This window comes from Bacillus rossius, chromosome 17 (assembly GCF_032445375.1).
Source record: "Bacillus rossius redtenbacheri isolate Brsri chromosome 17, Brsri_v3, whole genome shotgun sequence".
NCBI classification, from domain to species: domain Eukaryota; kingdom Metazoa; phylum Arthropoda; class Insecta; order Phasmatodea; family Bacillidae; genus Bacillus; species Bacillus rossius.
The window spans coordinates 12,168,815-12,188,187 of NC_086344.1; the positions used below are offsets into that span (position 1 = coordinate 12,168,815).

At 41.4% G+C, this 19,373-nt stretch overlaps 1 protein-coding gene across 1 annotated transcript in view; it reads right to left on the reverse strand.

Annotated features, from left to right (window-relative positions):
* The window catches only part of LOC134540938 (cell adhesion molecule Dscam2-like), a 147,759-nt gene that overhangs the window by 16,563 nt on the left and 111,823 nt on the right, over positions 1-19,373 (reverse strand). Inside the window, exons 26-29 of the mRNA XM_063384019.1 lie at positions 18,925-19,058; positions 9,981-10,137; positions 7,923-8,288; positions 5,608-5,793 (exon numbers count right to left, since the gene is read on the reverse strand). Coding sequence (XP_063240089.1) covers positions 5,608-5,793; positions 7,923-8,288; positions 9,981-10,137; positions 18,925-19,058 — 843 coding nt within the window. The remainder of the gene's footprint in view (positions 1-5,607; positions 5,794-7,922; positions 8,289-9,980; positions 10,138-18,924; positions 19,059-19,373) is intronic.

Genomic DNA, 19,373 nt, shown 5'->3' on the forward strand with positions numbered 1-19,373 from the left:
ACTGGCTCATTTCGGTGTAAAAAAATTACAAAAGCAGTGCAAAAAATAGGTGTAAAAATAAGCAAGCGGTGCTAAAAATCGGTGTAAAAATTTGGTGAGATACATTAAATTGAAATTGGCAAACGAGGATTGTTTTGCTTCAAATTTTTTTAAATTTTAATACTAAACATAAAATGCACTCAGTTGGCAAACACTAAAAAGTTTTTAATGTTTCTAGTTTTCTTCTTGGTCTTGTCTCCTTTACAGCAACCCTGTGTTCCCCTAGCCTGTTCTATTCCATCTGTTTCTAACAAAATAATAAAAAAAAAATTAAAAAATGCAATAAAAATACTGAACCACAGTACCTTGAACATATTTATTTAACCAGGTCCTCATGTTTGGGTCATCTGCTTTTTCCAAAGGTATGTTTGCCGCCACCATCATTTCAACAAAATCAATTATAAATTGTTGTTTGTTTACAACTATGTTTTTAGAAGTTTGAAAAGCAGCTCCTATATACGTCTGTTTTGCAGTACCGGTAGTCGACGTTGATGCCGCACATAATTTTTTTTTTATGAGTTGCGTTAGAAACGTGTTTTAGGCATGTGTCTCGACGCATCCAGTCCACACGAACGTTGCAAAACTTACACATTATTATCTTATCCTTAACATCAAATATATAAAATCCTTCCTGCTTCATCTCTCGTTCTCGATCGAAAACCGTAACTATTTTCGGCATCTTAACACAAAAATAAGCACTACTAACTAGATGCTTGGAAATTAATACCGAGTAACCGAGACGTCATAAAAAAACACTACTGCAAGCTGCACCGTAAAAACATATATGCCGTAGTGTCACGCACACGAAAAAATATTGTGTTCGGCCAGAATGAAACTATTATGTAAGCGTAAATATTGTGTTTGCTTCTGTGCGCTAGAATTTTTGAGAACTGATACCAACTACACGAAAATTGTGTTCGTAACGCTGCTACATAGCGGCAACGTAAATATACACGTTTGCCGCCATGTTGGAACTACAATCGATTTCGTTACGCGATATCAATACAATCGATAGTAAGATTATTTACTGTATCCGACCAATGTAAACATTCTTGGTAACGGAAATTACGTGGATTTTGCGCAAAGTTTCGTGTTTTGTGAAAAAAATAGCAGATTTCGTGAAAACGGTGAAATAGTGCCCAATTTCGCGGTATTTCGTGTATTTCGCGGTTCACCATTTTCTGGGGTCCCTATTTATTATATTAACTAATCCAAGTGTTGGACGCATCAAAATTCAAATATGTCGCCATTTTGCTGCCATGGTATTTATTTACTTGGGCGGTATTTCCGAAAAAAAATGTTAAAAATCCGAAAATACCTTTATTTTATGCTCTTCAACTTCCTCTTTTCATTAAAAGTGGCGGAGGTAAGAAATTCCAAATACTTTAGGAGATATCGAATTTTTAAATTTCATCATATGTAGTTGAGCGGTATTTGCAAAAAAAAATGTTAAAAATCCGAAAATACCTTTATCATATGCTCTTCAACTTCCTCTTTTCATTAAAAGCGGCGGAGATAAGAAATTCCAAATACTTTAGGAGATATCGAATTTTTTATTTTTGCAATACAAGACCTGTGGAACCATTCGAGCGGCGCCATTTTTGTTATTTTTCCGTGTTCGTGAATACGTGAATCGTGAATGCGTAATTAATAAAATGGTTGATTAGGTCAGGTCAGTTACATTATTAATACTTTCAAACTAAGCCGACATTAAAAATTATTTTGTGAATTAATTTTAATGGCTGTTTAGTTTTAAAATATTTATAATGTAAACTGACCTGACCAAACAAACCCGGACAGAGGGTGAACAGTAAACTAAAATGGTCGATTAGGTCAGGTCAGTTACATTATAAATACTTTCAAACTAAGGTGATATTAAAAATAATGTGAATTAATTTTAATTATTCTTTAGTTTTAAATTATTTATAATGTAACTGACCTTACATAACAAACCCGTAACAAAGGATGTACAGTAACAACTCACGTAATTTTTTTCTTATTACTTGCGCAACAATATCAAAATAACAAATAAGACTTTAAAATTAGAAACGTTAAAAACTCACCTAAGTTGGAGGCGGTAATTAAACACCGTTTTAAACAATAATTGAACTAAATAATCACGTATTAGTTCATTTGAATTCTGGCCTATCACGAACAATCACGTGACATCATTATCCAATAAAAAAAAATAAAAAAAACAGATACTCGTACGTAAACAAGAAACAATTGTGCACGCACGCCACAGGAATGCGCTGGTTTTGTGCTGAAATTTAAAAATTCGATATCTCCTAAAGTATTTGGAATTTCTAATCTCCGCCGCTTTTAATGAAAAGAGGAAGTTGAAGAGCATATAATAAAGGTATTTTCGGATTTTTAACATTTTTTTTCGCAAATACCGCTCAACTACATATGAAGAAATTTAAAAATTCGATATCTCCTAAAGTATTTGGAATTTCTAATCTCCGCCGCTTTTAATGAAAAGAGGAAGTTGAAGAGCATAAAATAAAGGTATTTTCGGATTTTTAACATTTTTTTTCGGAAATACCGCCCAAGTAAATAAATACCGCTGCCATTAACTCAAGTGATCCTGGTGGCCAACAGGAAAGACTCAGTGGTTGTTCTGGTACCGGCGTCATCGGACGTCCGGCTATCATTTTTGACTTTCTGTTATCTGGTAACAGTTTCAGTACGAAACATTTGGCCAGTACCATTCTTCAAATAGTGCTTCCTATCGGACAAAGCTTCCTAAAAGCCCGCAGAGAGATTGTGTGTATGGGCTCCTGGGCAGTTAGGGTTGTTGAGATCTAGTGGTGCACCGATGCGGATACCGATGAATCGTAATCGGCGATTATGGGTACTTACCGATTAATCGTAATCGGCGATTATCTTAACGATTACTTTGCCGATTATCTACGTCCCTGTGTAAGACTCTACACCATTGAGCACTGGCTCATTCATGGTCGACGGAACGTAACTATAAATAAAATAAAAATAAAATAAATAAATTAAGTAGGTTTTTACCGTGTAATATTTTGTCACACATTTTAGGACGAAATACGGTAAAATTTGTATATATTACAAAATTCATCTAACTCCGTCATATCAAGATTAGAGATATTTCGTTAAGTTTAATAAATCTCTTTGCCTCGAACAATAAAAAATGAATTTTTCCTACACGTTTATTTACGTTTCGTCTTTTGTTCTGTCTTTTGTTTAGTGGCCTTGTACATTACCTATAGCCAGAGACGTAAAATAGATGGCACGCAATCAAAATACAAGCAGTTGCAGTGTATTCTATGAGAATCGATCTTTTCGAGTCGATAGTAGCGGTTCAAAATCGTGGTCCCGATACCTTTCACAGTTTATCACTGCGTTTTACAAACTCGTTATGGTCGTCTTCTTTGTCTTCGTCGTCTTTGGTAACATTATCCGTTGTTGTGTTATTTGTATGTGACGTGAAAAATGAAAAAGTATTTATAATTTTATACATTCAGTCAACATTAATAAAATCACATGTGCTACAATTGGTTTTGAGTCATTTTTATATAATTATAGTGAGATGGCGACTAGGGAGAAAAAAAAGGGAAGTGTGGAAACATTTTTCTATAAACTCAAGTGAACAAAATATAGCAACATGTTTACATTGTTAAACGGTAATTTCTCGATGCAACCTTATGTGATAGTCGATAATAATGCTAGTTTTCCGCAACAAAAACTTACCCACTGTAAATTACAATTATTAGACTGTAGTTCAAGTTGTTTACAATAACAAATATAAATAGAAGTTAATTTAATTTACACTTTGCAATGACTTAATAGTGTATTTTATATATTTTTATACTGCTATTATAACTGTATTCTCGATTTTACCTAACTTTGTTATTAAATTCACATGGGAATAAAAAAATTTGTGTGCATTATTACACTTAAAAAAATTTGTTCATTATAATCGGTAACTGAATCGGTATCTACCGATTATTGCTCTCATAATCGGTAATCGAATCGGTAATCGGTAAAGTCATATCGGTGCACCACTATTGAGATCCCTCTTTCAGATACATAAACATCTTAGCACTTGGTATACGGCATTCAGTAGGAGTAATTCCGTGAAAATGAAACAGATGTCGATGAATGGAAATGTGACGCAAAGATGGCGAACCCACGTGCAGTAAAATAAACCCATGTATAGTCACCATCGTAAACATTAAGGTCCATGTGAAACGCATTGGTGTGCCAAATGAAACTTTATGATAGTGACATTAACCTGGAACATATTTATAACTAGCTAATACCCAACATGTGTTGCAATTCGTTTGTAATTTAAAAAAACATCTCTCTCTTTATCTCCAAATCTCTTATATTCATCACTCCATATTTCTCAATTTCCCCATCTCTAACTATATACCTGTCTATCTCTAAATTAATACTATAGCTACATAACTCTCTATATCCATAATCCTTTATTTATATCTTTTTATAAATCTATCTTATTTTATTTTATTTTCTTAATCTATAAAACTATATACATATATATCTCTCTCTATACATCTCTTGAGCCCAATGGTCACTTTAGCGTGTTTTATCGTCATTCATTTATATGTCACTCTGATGTTATGAAATTTGTACACAGTAGTAAAGAAGGAAATAAAATTTTTTTTAAATATTTATTTACTATTATATAGTAGCACAGTACCTGTATTATTTTTTATTAAGCTATGTCAAATCAACACAGTTAGATCTCTAGGGAGAGGAAAAACAAAAAAGACCACGAATATTGTCGAAGGAATCGCCCAGTGTTTAGCAAGAGATACAGTAAACTCCCTATTATCCGCGCCAGCTACAAAAAAATACAGCACATATGTAAATCTGTATTTTATTACAAGTGAGCAAATTTGAACTCTACTGACGAGAGTATTGTGTGCAGTATACAGGCGAGCCCAGTGCGAAGGCGCAAATGACTCACGAAGCGGCTTTGCAACACATCGTCAGACTGCTTCACTATTTAGAGGAACAAGACGACGATGCGCACGCAGTTGGCTGAAAAACTTATGTTGCGGAAATTCAATCAAGAATTAAGAAAAGATGTTTCCAAAGCAAGAAACAAAAACAAGAGACTGAGTTCTTCTTCATAAGGTTGTAAATTTAAAGAGTTGTGCTTTTTTAGTGTCTAATGAAGTCCCTACAGTACTGTATCCTTGCTAGGAAGTAATTACCGAGCGTTTTTATGTTTGCATCACTGAAATGTATTGTATGTTAAATATTCGGTAAAATAATAAAATTTTAGCATCATTTAATAATCTTTACTGTTAATCGTAACTTTTATTGTACATAAATCTTTGGATTATTAAGTTTAAATTAATGTTTCCTTTTTTTGTTTCGCATTTTCGGCTCTTTTGCGGATTATTCGCGATTTTTACTATCCGTGGTGGCCCTGCCACTTAATTTCGCGGATAATCTGGAGTGTACTGTAAATGATCCCAGCATTTCACAGCAGCAGTCGTAGGAGAGCGTGGAACACGGGATCACGACAGCGATTCAAGCCAGACAGAATGAGGAGCGGGTTCTCACGGCTGCCCTTGGTGGACGCCATCACGACGGCGCTGGGCCTCCCCAGGCCCACCGCGTTGGCGGCCGTCAGCGACAGCTGGTAGCTGCAGCCGCACTTGAGCCCCCGCACCGGGAACAAGGAGTAGTCGGGGTCCACGACCTGCGTCTGCCAGTCCTCCGACTCCCGTCGGTACCTCAGCGTGTATCCTGGAACAACGTCACCCTTCCAGCACGGCGTCCTGTTCACCCGTCATACGAGTTGCGTAGCGTTTCAAATACCTATATATTTTACAGCAAAACCTGTCAAGAATATTCAAGAAGTAGAGACCCGTGAATTTCGCGGATTCAATGACCTCCAGGATAGACTCCAATATCCTCTACACACTCTGGCAAATGCCAATTGTTCATTGGCTGCTGACTTGTGAGTCGTCTCGACTGGGTGGCCTGTGATTCGACACTTCTATGAGTGAGGGTCTCTAATTGGCCCTCAGTCCTCCGGACTAACAGAGAACCAATGACAGAAGCAGCACTAAGGTATAATTATTTGAATTTTAGCATAACACGAAATGAATCCGCGAAATTCACGGGTCTCTATCAATAAGTTTAACCACCTCAAAATTTAAAAAAAAAGTTCAAAAATCGCATGCCACCTTTTGAAACATTTCGTACAGTGTAAAAACCACACTAAATCATATGAAGTATGAACCTTACAGAAATGAAACAGATTTTTACACCATAGGCTGTCTTGGCAGCGAATGCAGATGTTGTTTATTATCCTTTAGCTCTCATAGAGTTGCGTAGTGTTTCAAACACATATTTTACAGCAAAACCTGTCAAGAATATTCAATAAGTTTAACCACCTCAAAAACAAAAAGTTTCAGCCATATCCAAATGGTAAAGAGTACGTAAGTTCCGCTCTGCACTGGAACAGATGTCAACAGCTGGATTCTGCTTTTTGGTGGACTTCTGGATGGCAATGGACTCTACTTTCGAGATCCTTTGCTACTGAATTATACTGAATTATATACTAACCCCGTTGAGTAAAATCACATTAAAAGCAGACGAGATATCAAATCCATACCTATCGGGTTTGACATGTAAAATCAGAAATAAATTGTGTGCATGGTTGTTGATCACAGAGAGTTCTCTTTAAGAGGTAACAATATTATGTATACAATATCAAACAAACAAGTTGGATATTGCATGTTGTTAAGTAGACCACTTATCATGTCAAAATTTACTATCCCAAAAAGTTTATGAAATGAAGGGCCATTTTTTTAATAGTACTAATTATATATAGGTAGTCCAGTGAGTTAAGAACTTAGCGAAACATAAGACAGCTGCATTGTGATGTAGGTGGTTGCCACATATTAGTGTAAAAAAATTTTTCTTTTCCTGCTGTTAATGATTTGTAAACAATGAAGTAATTATAAATGGTAACACAAAACTTAATGACACAATGAAGAAATATCAGCAAATGAATTAGCCAGTGTCTCCTTACTTTATCAGAATTGAGTCAAGGAAACCATAGAAAACAAAAATTGTGATAGCCCACACAAGATATAAATCTGACACTGTATCATCTCTCTCCATAAGTGTAAACTTTCTATGCTTATTTGCCAGAGCAGTGGTCAATGGCAGAGTCTCAGCCCATGTCACGAATCAATTCACGAACAATTAATCAGTACCCTAGTTGTTCAGAGTGGACTGCACTCCTAAAGGTCGTATCTTTTTGCGCCTTTTGCGAGACACCACGTGGATAGTAAAATCACAGCTCATTCAGGCTAACCAGCTCACTTTTTATAATCAACACTTAAAAAGAAAGAAAAAAAAAGTGTCAATGAACAGGAATAATTAAAACTTCCAACTCTGGCTAACACCATATCAGAAAAAATTCACTTCCTGAAACCAAATTCTATTTTTAAAAATTTTTTTTGCTCAAATTTAATGATAAAAGTCGGTAGTTTAAATATTATGTTACTTTCATCTGAGTATTTTAATAAATACAGTAGAATCCCCCGCTGACGCGACCCCTCGCTGTTTCCGGGAAAAAACGGACTTGTAAACGGAATGGGTCGCAACAGAGAATTCCGGCCAATTTTTAACGGCACAGCTCTCGCCAAGATAAACGTGAACACACAGCGCCCAACAAAGTGTAGCAGACATGTTTTTCAGCCGATTTTACCCAAATTTTCGACTTTCACCGCTCAAATTTTTCACAGTTTCTCAAAAAACGGTCATATAAACGGAATGGACGGCGGGATCCTACTGTACATATAGAAGTATACAGGAAACGGTGACCACTACTACAGCGCTACAGTGGCGTGTGGACTGACCCGTGATGGGTCCCCCGCCGCTGCCCGAGTCCCGCCACGTGACGGACAGGCCGTCGTGCGAGCCGGCGACCACGCTGAGCGCGGGGGGCCCGGGGGGAACCACCACCGCCACCGCGTGAGACACCTCGTCCCGCCCGAACACGTTCTCCACGGAGCAGCTGTAGTTGCCGGCGTCCGCCGGGCGGAGCGGGCCCAGCGCGAGGTCGCCCCCCGGCACGGCCTGGTGGGGCGCCGGGACTCCCGCGCCGCCCGGCCCGCGCCAGGCCCGGCCCGGCGTCGGCAGCCCCACCGCGCGGCAGGGCAGCGTCGCCCCGCGCCCCGCCCCCACCCACAGCCGCCGCGGGAACGAGGCTATCCTCGCCGGCACTGCACACAGCGACGACACGCCCTTGCTTACTGGCTTCACACTCGTCTACAGTACCACTGCACCATTCTCAAACCACCGATGAGAGACAGTGAGTGGACAGTTTCACTTGTCGGCATTGTTTGGACTTGTAAAGACGACACGCCCTTGCCTACGGCAGCAGGAGAGGGAACATGCTTACTGGCTTCACACTCATCTACAGTACCACTGCACCAGGGGCGTAACCGGGGGGAGGGGAGTTTAGGGGTTCAAACACCCCCCCCCCCCCCTTTAGCACCAAATCTTTAATTAATTTCTTATTCATCACTCAAACAAATTTCATATTAAAAATTATAATAAAATTTTTACCACAACGATATTTAAATTTAAGTACCGAAAACTGCTATAAAATAGCAACTATTTTCACACCTTAAAGTCCAAAATTTTCCCAATACAGGGGGGGGGGGGGGAAGGGCATGCTTTTCTTAACACACCCTCCCCCATACACAAATTCCTGGCTACGCCACTGCACTGCACCGTTCTCGAACCACTGATGAGAGACGGTGAGTGGGCAGTTTCACTTATCCGCATTGCTTGGACTTGCAAATATTGTGTTAATTTAGTGTATAGTGTTAGAAACGTTTGAATTTTGAACTTGCTAGCAGCGCCAAGTTTTTCAAGTCGGCTGCCTGCCGAGGTGGGCGGCCCTGCAGAGTCCGGCAACGAACCAACAGTTGTTGTTCCAACCATCATGGCAGTAAGTTGTACGCTACCATGCACGCTTGCCGCCAATCGAGTTGTTTGCGAGCGAATCAGTATTAATTGTGTCGTTTTATCTGGATTGTACAGTCTTTTACGTCTCTGGAAAAAAACAGGCATATCAGCAACACACACTGCAGTGCAGTGGGAAAGGAGGCTATCTTCACTGGCACTGTGTACACAACAACATTCATTTGCAGCACTATTATACCACTTCTAAGTCCGTTCATGAAAATAGCGAGTTGCAATTTCAACAAACTTGCAGATTGGCAACGTGTTATGGCAGAACTACACCCATATGCGCCTTAATGTTTTGGGTATATATTTTTAAATTGCCATTTTTTTTACCATAGCTAATGCGCTGTTTTTGTATCTCGAGAAGAAAATGTATTCTATTCATTATCATTACCACGTATTCAAGCATTTATTGACGAAATAAAGTTCAGTAATTTCCGGACGCAGCGATTTAAACAGCTTGATGACACCCGTCGGTGCTTCCTTCGCTCGCACATGCCTCTGTGCTGCATCGACGCCTCACTAGGGCACGTCTTCGCGTGGGGCAGTGCGCACGGGGAGGGAACGCAACCAGTGCTAAGGAACGGAAAGTGCGGCTCAGCAAACAGACGCCACCGCCGGTGGATCGACTGTGGCACGCGCGACGAATCGACCAGTGTTCGCCAATTTAAATAATGCTCGATTAAGGGAAACAGTAATAAAACTAATTGTGCCGTTCCTCAGAGTTTTACGTGAGTACGTTTATAAATTTGCGCACCTCTCTGCAAGCATGGCTCTGTCCGGGCGAACACCTATCACACGTTCCGAGTGGAAATGAACCGGCTAGAAGCTGAATAGCATGTTACTTCTTTGACATAATTATATTTTTAACTGCAGACGCATCATGGTGGTGGCTTGTGTTTGACAGTAAATAAGGATGATGATAACTGCGCCGTGCTGACCTCGGGAGGTGGGCGTCTGCGACACTCTGGCGCTGCTGGGGCCCTCGCCCACCGCGGTGACCGCAGTCACCCAGAACTCGTAGCGGTGCAGCTCCTTCAGCTGGCGAGCCTCGTACAGCAGCTCCCCGCTGCCGGGCACCGTCTCCTGCTGCACGCTCTGGCGACAAGCACCCCGCTCGATATCACTCGCGATCACCCGCTCGCCAGACTACCAGCTCTACGCTCTTACACCACACCACTGAACGTACACTCTGACAAATACTCTCTCGCTCGCCAGACTGCCAGCTCTACGCTCTTGCACCACACCACTAAAAGTACACTCTGACAATTACTCTCTCTCGCTCGCCAGACTAACAGCTCTACGCTCTTGCACCACACCACTGAACGTACACTCTGACAATTACTCTCTCGCTCACCAGACTACCAGCACTACGCTCTTGCACCACACTAATTAACGTACACTCTGACAATTACTCTCTCGCTCACCAGACTACCAGCTCTACGCTTTTACACCACACCACTGAACGTACACTCTGACAATTACTCTCTCTCTCGCCAGACTACCAGCTCTACGCTCTTACACCACACCACTGAACGTACACTCTGACAATTACTCTCTCGCTCACCAGACTACCAGCTCTACGCTCTTGCACCAAACCAGTGAACGTACACTCTGACAATTACTTTCTCGCTCACCAGACTACCAGCTCTACGCTTTTACACCACACCACTGAACGTACACTCTGACAATTACTCTCTCGCTCACCAGACTACCAGCTCTACGCTCTTACACCACACCACTGAACGTACACTCTGACAATTACTCTCTCGCTCACCAGACTACCAGCTCTACGCTCTTGCACCAAACCAGTGAACGTACACTCTGACAATTACTCTCTCGCTCACCAGCACTACCATCGTTACGCTCTTACACCACACTACTGAACGTACACTCTGACAATTACTCTCTCGCTCACCAGCACTACCATCGTTACGCTCTTACACCACACTACTGAACGTACACTCTGACAATTACTCGCTCTCTCACCAGACTACCAGCTCTACGCACTTACACCACACCACTGAACGTACACTCTGCAAATTACTCTCTCTCTCGCCAGACTACCAGCTCTACGCTCTTACACCACACCACTGAACGTACACTCAGACAATTACTTTCTCGCTCACCAGACTACCAGCTCTATGCTCCTATACCACACCACTGAACGTACACTCTGACAATTACTCTCTCGCTCACCAGACTACCTGCACTACGCTCCTGAACCACACCACTGATCGTACACTCTGACAATTACTCTCTCTCTCGCCAGACTACCAGCTCTACGCTCTTACACCACACCACTGAACGTACACTCTGACAATTACTCTCTCGCTCACCAGACTACCAGCTCTACGCTCTTACACCACACCACTGAACGTACACTCTGACAATTACTCTCTCGCTCACCAGACTACCAGCTCTACGCTCCTACACCACACCACTGTACGTACACTCTGACAATTACTAATTCGCTCACCAGACTACCAGCCCTATGCTCTTACATCACTACAGTAAATATGCACTCTGACAAGAACCCACTCTCTCACCATTACTCTCTCACCAGACTATCAGCACTACGCTCTTACACCACACCACTGAATGTACACTCTGACAATTTCTCTCTCTCTGTCTCTCACCATTACTCGCTCACCAAGACTACCAGCACTACGCTCTTACACCACACCACTGAACGTACTCACTGACAATTACTCTGTCGCTTACCAGACTACCAGCACTACGCTCTTACACCACACCACTAAACGTACACTCTGAAATTTACTCTCTCGCTCACCAGACTACCAGCTCTACGCACCTACACCACACCACTGTACGTACACTCTGACAATTATTCTCTCGCTCACCAGACTACCAGTTCTACGCTCCTACACCACACCACTATAAGTACACTCTGAAAATTACTTTCTCGCTCACCAGACTACCAGCACTACGCTCTTACACCACACTACTGAACGTACACTCTGACAATTACTCTCTCTCGCTCACCAGACTACCAGCACTACGCTCTTGCACCACACTACTGAACGAACACTCTGAAATATACTCTCTCGCTCACCAGACTACCAGCTCTACGCACCTACACCACACCACTGTACGTACACTCTGACAATTACTTTCTTGCTCACCAGACTACCAGCTCTACGCTCTTACATCACTCCAGTAAATGTACACACTGACAATTACTCTCTCGCTCACCAGACTACCAGCTCTACGCTCTTACACCACACCACTGAACATACGCTCTGACAATTACTCTCTCGCTCACCAGACTACCAGCACTACGCTCTTACACCACACCACTGAACGTACACTCTGACAATTACTCTCTCGTTCACCAGACTACCAGCTTTACGCTCTTGCACCACACCAGTGAACGTACACTCTGACAATTACTCTCTCGCTCACCAGACTACCAACTCTACGCTCCTACACCACACCACTGTAGGTACACTCTGACAATTACTTTCTCGCTCACCAGACTACCAGCTCTACGCTCTTACATCACTCCAGTGAACGTACACTCTGACAATTACTAATTCGCTCACCAGACTACCAGCTCTACGCTCTTACATCACTCCAGTGAAGGTACACACTGACAATTACTCTCTCGCTCACCAGACTACCAGCTCTGCGCTCTTACACCACACCACTGGACATACGATCTGACAATTACTCTCTCACTCACCAGACTACCAGCACTACGCTCTTACACCACACCACTGAACGTACACTGACAATTACTCCCTCGCTCACCAGCACTACCATCGTTACGCTCTTACACCACACCACTGAACGTACACTCTGACAATTACTCTCTCGCTCACCAGACTACCAGCTCTACGCTCTTATACCACACCAGTGAACGTACACTCTGACAATTACTCTCTTGCTCAGCAGACTACCAGCACTACGCTCTTACACCACACCACTGAACACACACTCTGACAATTACTCTCTCGCTCACCAGCACTACCATCGTTACGCTCTTACACCACACCACTGAACGTACACTCTGACAATTACTCTCTCGCTCACCAGCACTACCATCGTTACGCTCTTACACCACACCACTGAACGTACACTCTGACAATTACTCTCTCGCTTACCAGCACTACCATCGTTACGCTCTTACACCACACCACTGAACGTACACTCTGACAATTACTCTCTCGCTCACCAGCACTACCATCGTTACGCTCTTACACCACACCACTGAACGTACACTCTGACAATTACTCTCTCGCTCACCAGCACTACCATCGTTACGCTCTTACACCACACCACTGAACGTACACTCTGACAATTACTCTCTCGCTCACCAGAATACTAGCTCTACGCTCTTATACCACACCAGTGAACGTACACTCTGACAATTACTCTCTTGCTCAGCAGACTTCCAGCACTACGCTCTTACACCACACCACTGAACACACACTCTGACAATTACTCTCTCGCTCACCAGCACTACCATCGTTACGCTCTTACACCACACCACTGAACACACACTCTGACAATTACTCTCTCGCTCACCAGCACTACCATCGTTACGCTCTTACACCACACCACTGAACGTACACTCTGACAATTACTCTCTCCCTCACCAGACAACCAGCTCTATGCTCCTACACAACACCACTGTACGTACACTCTGACAATTACTAATTCGCTCACCAGACTACCAGCCCTATGCCCTTACATCACTACAGTAAATATGCACTCTGACAAGAACCCACTCTCTCACTATTACTCTCTCACCAGACTATCAGCACTACGCTCTTACACCACACCACTGAACGTACACTCTGACAATTACTCTCTCGCTCACCAGCACTACCATCGTTACGCTCTTACACCACACCACTGAACGTACACTCTGACAATTACTCTCTCGCTCACCAGCACTACCATCGTTACGCTCTTACACCACACCACTGTACGTACGCTCTGACAATTACTCTCTCGCTCACCAGACTACCAGCTGTATGCTCTTACACCACACCACAGAACATACACTCTGACAATTACTCTCTCGCTCACCAGACTACCAGCACTACGCTCTTGCACCACACCAGTGAACGTACACTCTGACAATTACTAATTCGCTCACCAGACTACCAGCTCTACGCTCTTACACCACACCACTGAACGTACACTCTGACAATTACTCTCTCGCACACCAGACTACCAGCTCTACGCTCTTACACCACACCACTGAACGTACACTCTGACAATTACTCTCTCGCTCATTAGACTACCAGCTCTACGCTCTTGCACCACACCACTGAACGTACACTCTGACAATTACTTTCTCGCTCACCAGACTATCAGCACTACGCTCTTACACCACACCACTGAACGTACACTCTGACAATTGAGGCGGTCTATGTAAAACGGGCGTATGGGTCCATACGCCCTTTTTACGCAGATCGCTTTATTTGATCCGCCATTTCGTGTAGAATTCAGTGGTGCAAGTTTCATCGCAATATCTTGAAAATTGAAGTTGGTACACCTGTTTTTGTGAGGTGATGTCAGCTGGTTTTCACAGTCAGTTTTCTTGTTTTGTGGTTATGTTATGTTTTGATAGTCCTGTGTGATGCTGCTTATTTATATTATTAATAGTTAAAACTCATTGACTGTGTTTTCATATAGATCTAGTATCTATATTAAATTTAAATTACAGGAATAATGATTACTATGACAACAGGAGAAAGCAATGAAATATTCTTTTTGTGTTTTCTCAAAACATCATTTTTCTTATACGCCCGTTTTACGTAGACTGCCTTTATTACTCTCTCGCTTACCAGACTACCAGCTCTACGCTCTTACACCACTCCACTGAACGTACACTCTGACAATTACTCTCTCGCTCACCAGGCTACCAGCAATACACTCTTTACACCACACCACTGAACGTACACACTGACAATTACTCACTCGCTCACCAGACTACCAGCACTACGCTCTTTACACCACACCACTGAACGTACACTCTGACAATTACTCTCTCGCTCTCCAGACTACCAGCTCTACGCTCTTACACCACACCACTGAACACACACTCTGACAATTACTCTCTCGCTCACCAGCACTACCATCGTTACGCTCTTACACCACACCACTGTACGTACACTCTGACAATTACTAATTCGCTCACCAGACTACCAGCCCTATGCTCTTACATCACTACAGTAAATATGCACTCTGACAAGAACCCACTCTCTCACCATTACTCTCTCACCAGACTACCAGCACTACGCTCTTACACCACACCACTGAACGTACACTCTGACAATTACTCTCTCGCTCACCAGACTACCAGCTCTACGCTCTTTACACCACACCACTGAACGTACACTCTGACAATTACTCTCTCGCTCACCAGACTACCAGCACTACGCTCTTTACACCACACCACTGAACGTACACTCTGACAATTACTCTCTCGCTCACCAGACTACCAGCACTACGCTCTAACACCACTCCACTGAATATACACTCAGACAATTATTACTCTCAAACCAACCACCACTAATTTACACTCTGAAAACAGGCTACTGCTTAGTTATTATTCATATAGTTTATTTATTTAGTAACACATCCTTTTGGTATTTGGGTGAAATCAGATTTTTATACACATGAATTTTAACATGTGGTCTATTTATCTCCTGGATATTATAGTGAAAGTAGGCACCTGTATGTTTAAATAACGTATGGTCCGTGTCCTTAAATATTTTTTAGTTTTAAAGTTCAAATCACCTCTATGTACAATAATTGATAATAGATTTTTTGGATGGAGATTTGTAAATGGTGTTTCTTGTGAGTGTTGACCAACAAGGTTGGTAGTAATGGAAGCATAAAGGTGAGTCATGTGGGCGAGATAGGTTGATGGTATGTCGAGAGACAGGGTGGTGTAAACAAAGAAGGAATTGCCCAAAATCACGACATGTTGCAATGCGGAGGACTAATTTAAGAAATGACATGGCATCACTAAATAACGGACATATAAGTTAATTGGGGGTTAGTGAAATAGTGTACAGACGCGAATATATGTGATGAAGATGGAGTCTTTATCAGCTCTGGATGGCAATCTATGTGAAAATTTTCGGAAAATTAAAAAAAGTTTTGAAATTTTCCTGCTAGCTACATCTAAAGTTAAATAATCAATGTAGTTAAATGTTATAGGCAACCAAGAAGTAGAATTTCCAATTACAAAACACTTTTGGCTAATTGCAAAAGGGCAAAAAGGACTTTGATAAAGTTTAGCAGGCATTCTCACCAGGTTGGGACCTATTAAGAATATTGTTGTCAGTGGTATCTATGTGCAAAATACTGTGTTTTCTCGCAAAATCGTCGCAATTTTATTCTAAAAACAAGTTTGAAAAGTAGGGGTGCGACAATTATGCGTAAAAATTTTTTTTGTTAGATAAAGTTATTCATAAAAACAAAACTCATTCATGGAAAGTATGTTTATTTAAAAAGGGAAGTATAAAAGAGCACGCCAAACAATTTAAATTAATAAGTCATACAACAAAAACCTTTCTTCAACTTTAAATGGAAAAAACATCTGTGATCCAAATGCAAGCCGAACGAACACGTAACTACTGTAGTACACAACATGAAAGAATGCGGGCAATCAAATGTAGTTAACTCAGCACCTGGTACAGAGAGCGCGTTGTATGCAATCGGCAAGATATCAATATTCAGCTACGTGTGCGCGCTCTATACAGGAAGCGCACAACCAAAAAATTATTGCAATGAGCGCTGGCTATAGTTTTGTACGCGGTACACCAAGGCAACGTTGACGAACAGATGAAGGTTATATAGTTTAAAAAGTCTTTAAAAGATAATTTACACGTCAGACAACTTCGTATTTCCATTAATTAAATAAGTAAGTGGTAACGTCTGAATAAATATTGGATTTCTATTTTAAAAAACATTGTTTTATATGGAAAAAATACATACACAAAGCGCTCCGAGTCTAATAGCGGGACCAAAAACATTATGCAACATTTATGCGAGAGTTTTTTTTATCCTAATTTTGACGCCCTAAAATATGGGTGCAACGATTACGCGAGTGCGACCATTATGTGATAAAAGAGGGTAAGACAAACCATTATATTTTATGACATACAATATTTCTATGTACAATAGAGCTTCCTTGAAAACAAAATTGATAAAATTTAAGTTACTTTTGGAAGATGTTAGAGTAAGTACCGTATTTACTCGTGTATAGCGCGCACCACAATTTTTGCAACAAGAAAAAAAAAATTAAATTTTTTTTCCCATAAATAAATTTTACTAACATTTTGTGGTACCTGTTAAGTAATTACTTATGAAACAAATGATAATTTAAATTGATGTGTGGTGATGCGTCAGGAAAATACTTAAACTCTGCTGTGTAGATGGAAGATAATGAAGCGCTGTATCGTCACAGCTGGTTCGAGGGCAGGAGGGAGGGAGGCAGGCAGGAAAGGGACTATGACCATCAAGTAACCTTGACAGTTGACAGGACTAAACACCACCACTCCCGTCACGTAGCTTCTACATAGATATTTCAACTGATAGTTAACACATTTTTAGGGACACGCGAAATGAAGCGTGCCACGCTACGTTGCTAAGCTGGCGCGGAGGACTGGATGACTCACCGGTAGCTGCTAGGACGAGGAAGCGAAGGAAGTGGGAGGGGGACTGGTGACAACATTCTCTCTCTCTCTCTCTCTTTTTTTTTTTTACTTTACTAGCTGCCCTGGCTATCTGTAGAGGGGAGGTCTAAAAATAAACAAGAGACGTGGGAGCTTGCGCGCGCACGTGTGTGTGTGTGTGCTGTGAGCGTGTGTGTGCAAGAGACCAGGTCGTGTGTGTGTGTGTGTGTGTGTGTGAAAGAGAGGCCTTGTTGCTTGTGCGTATGTGTGGGGGCTGGCCAGAAACGTCACCCGTCACCCGGCAGTTAACAACTTCCACTCCTCCTCCCCACCTCACTTTTTTTCCCGTGTATAGCGCGCTACCTTATTTTTTTCCTTTACTTGAGGGGAAAAAAGGGCGCGCTATACACGAGTATATATGGTAATATACAAACTGATGACACAGTGCTCACTCACAGAAAAAAAAAACTCACTAATACTGATTAACTAACTGCACAAATCCCAGTCTGGCATCTATTGACGTGTAATAAAAATCTATGCAAACACTTTGGAGTTTAATCATATAATCTAGTGGGTTATTAGTTAATGTTTCGGCCTAAGTCCATGACTGTAATCCGGCTTCAATCTACTATGCTCCTCACAAAACACAAAAATTACCACTGAACAACCAAGCCAGCCTGTATGCCAAATATTGTGAACAAATAGGTGAAATGAGTTTTTTTGCAAAGAAATAAAGCCTTTTATGAACTCAACTGCACATAATACATTAATACATACGTCTATACACTTAGACGTAAAACAAGATTCTGTGTGTTTCAGTATTCTAAATAAGAACACATTTATTTCCAGCCTTCAACATGAACTTTCTGAAACTTTGTTACATTTCTGCTGCATTTCAGAAAATTGACAGAAAATTTTGTGATATGGTTATCACTATTAATACCATTATTATTTTATGAATTTTTTGCCAGCTGAAAATTTAAACTAAGAGATAAATTTTTTATTTATGAGATGCCATAGAGCACATGGCAAAATATTGAAAAATGTATGGATTAAAAAGTGATTGAATTTTTTTTTTTTACATAATGAAGAACAATATGTATAGTTAAATAAAAGAGAAAGTACGTAGTGTGAAAAGCAAACATGATAACCACTGACGAATGAAAAAATATATATATATAATATATAACTACAATAAAAAGAATGTTGTTGTGCAACACACCTGGCTGCCGCTCTCCACGGAATAGACGTAGTACTTGACTATGTTCCCGTTGGGCTCCGCCGGGGCGTTCCACGACACCAGGACGCTGTCCGACGTCATCGCCAGTGCCTTGATCAGCTCGGGGGGCCCGGGAACTGCACCAGGGACACCGCGTGAGTGCCAGCACCGCTTCCCGCCCTCACTCGCGCACTCTAGCACTCTAGCGCCCACTACGAGTGCCTCCGTGCCTTTCTGGGAACACTGCCCGCTCGTTTGGCAAAATTACTTTCACTGAATTATGCCACAGTTCACCCATTTTTCTATGCCTGGTTTATATATATTTATATATATATATACACACACACACATATATATATATACACATACTTATATACATATACACATATACACACACACACATATATATATATATATATATATAATATCAACACCTTTAATCCTTACTTCGT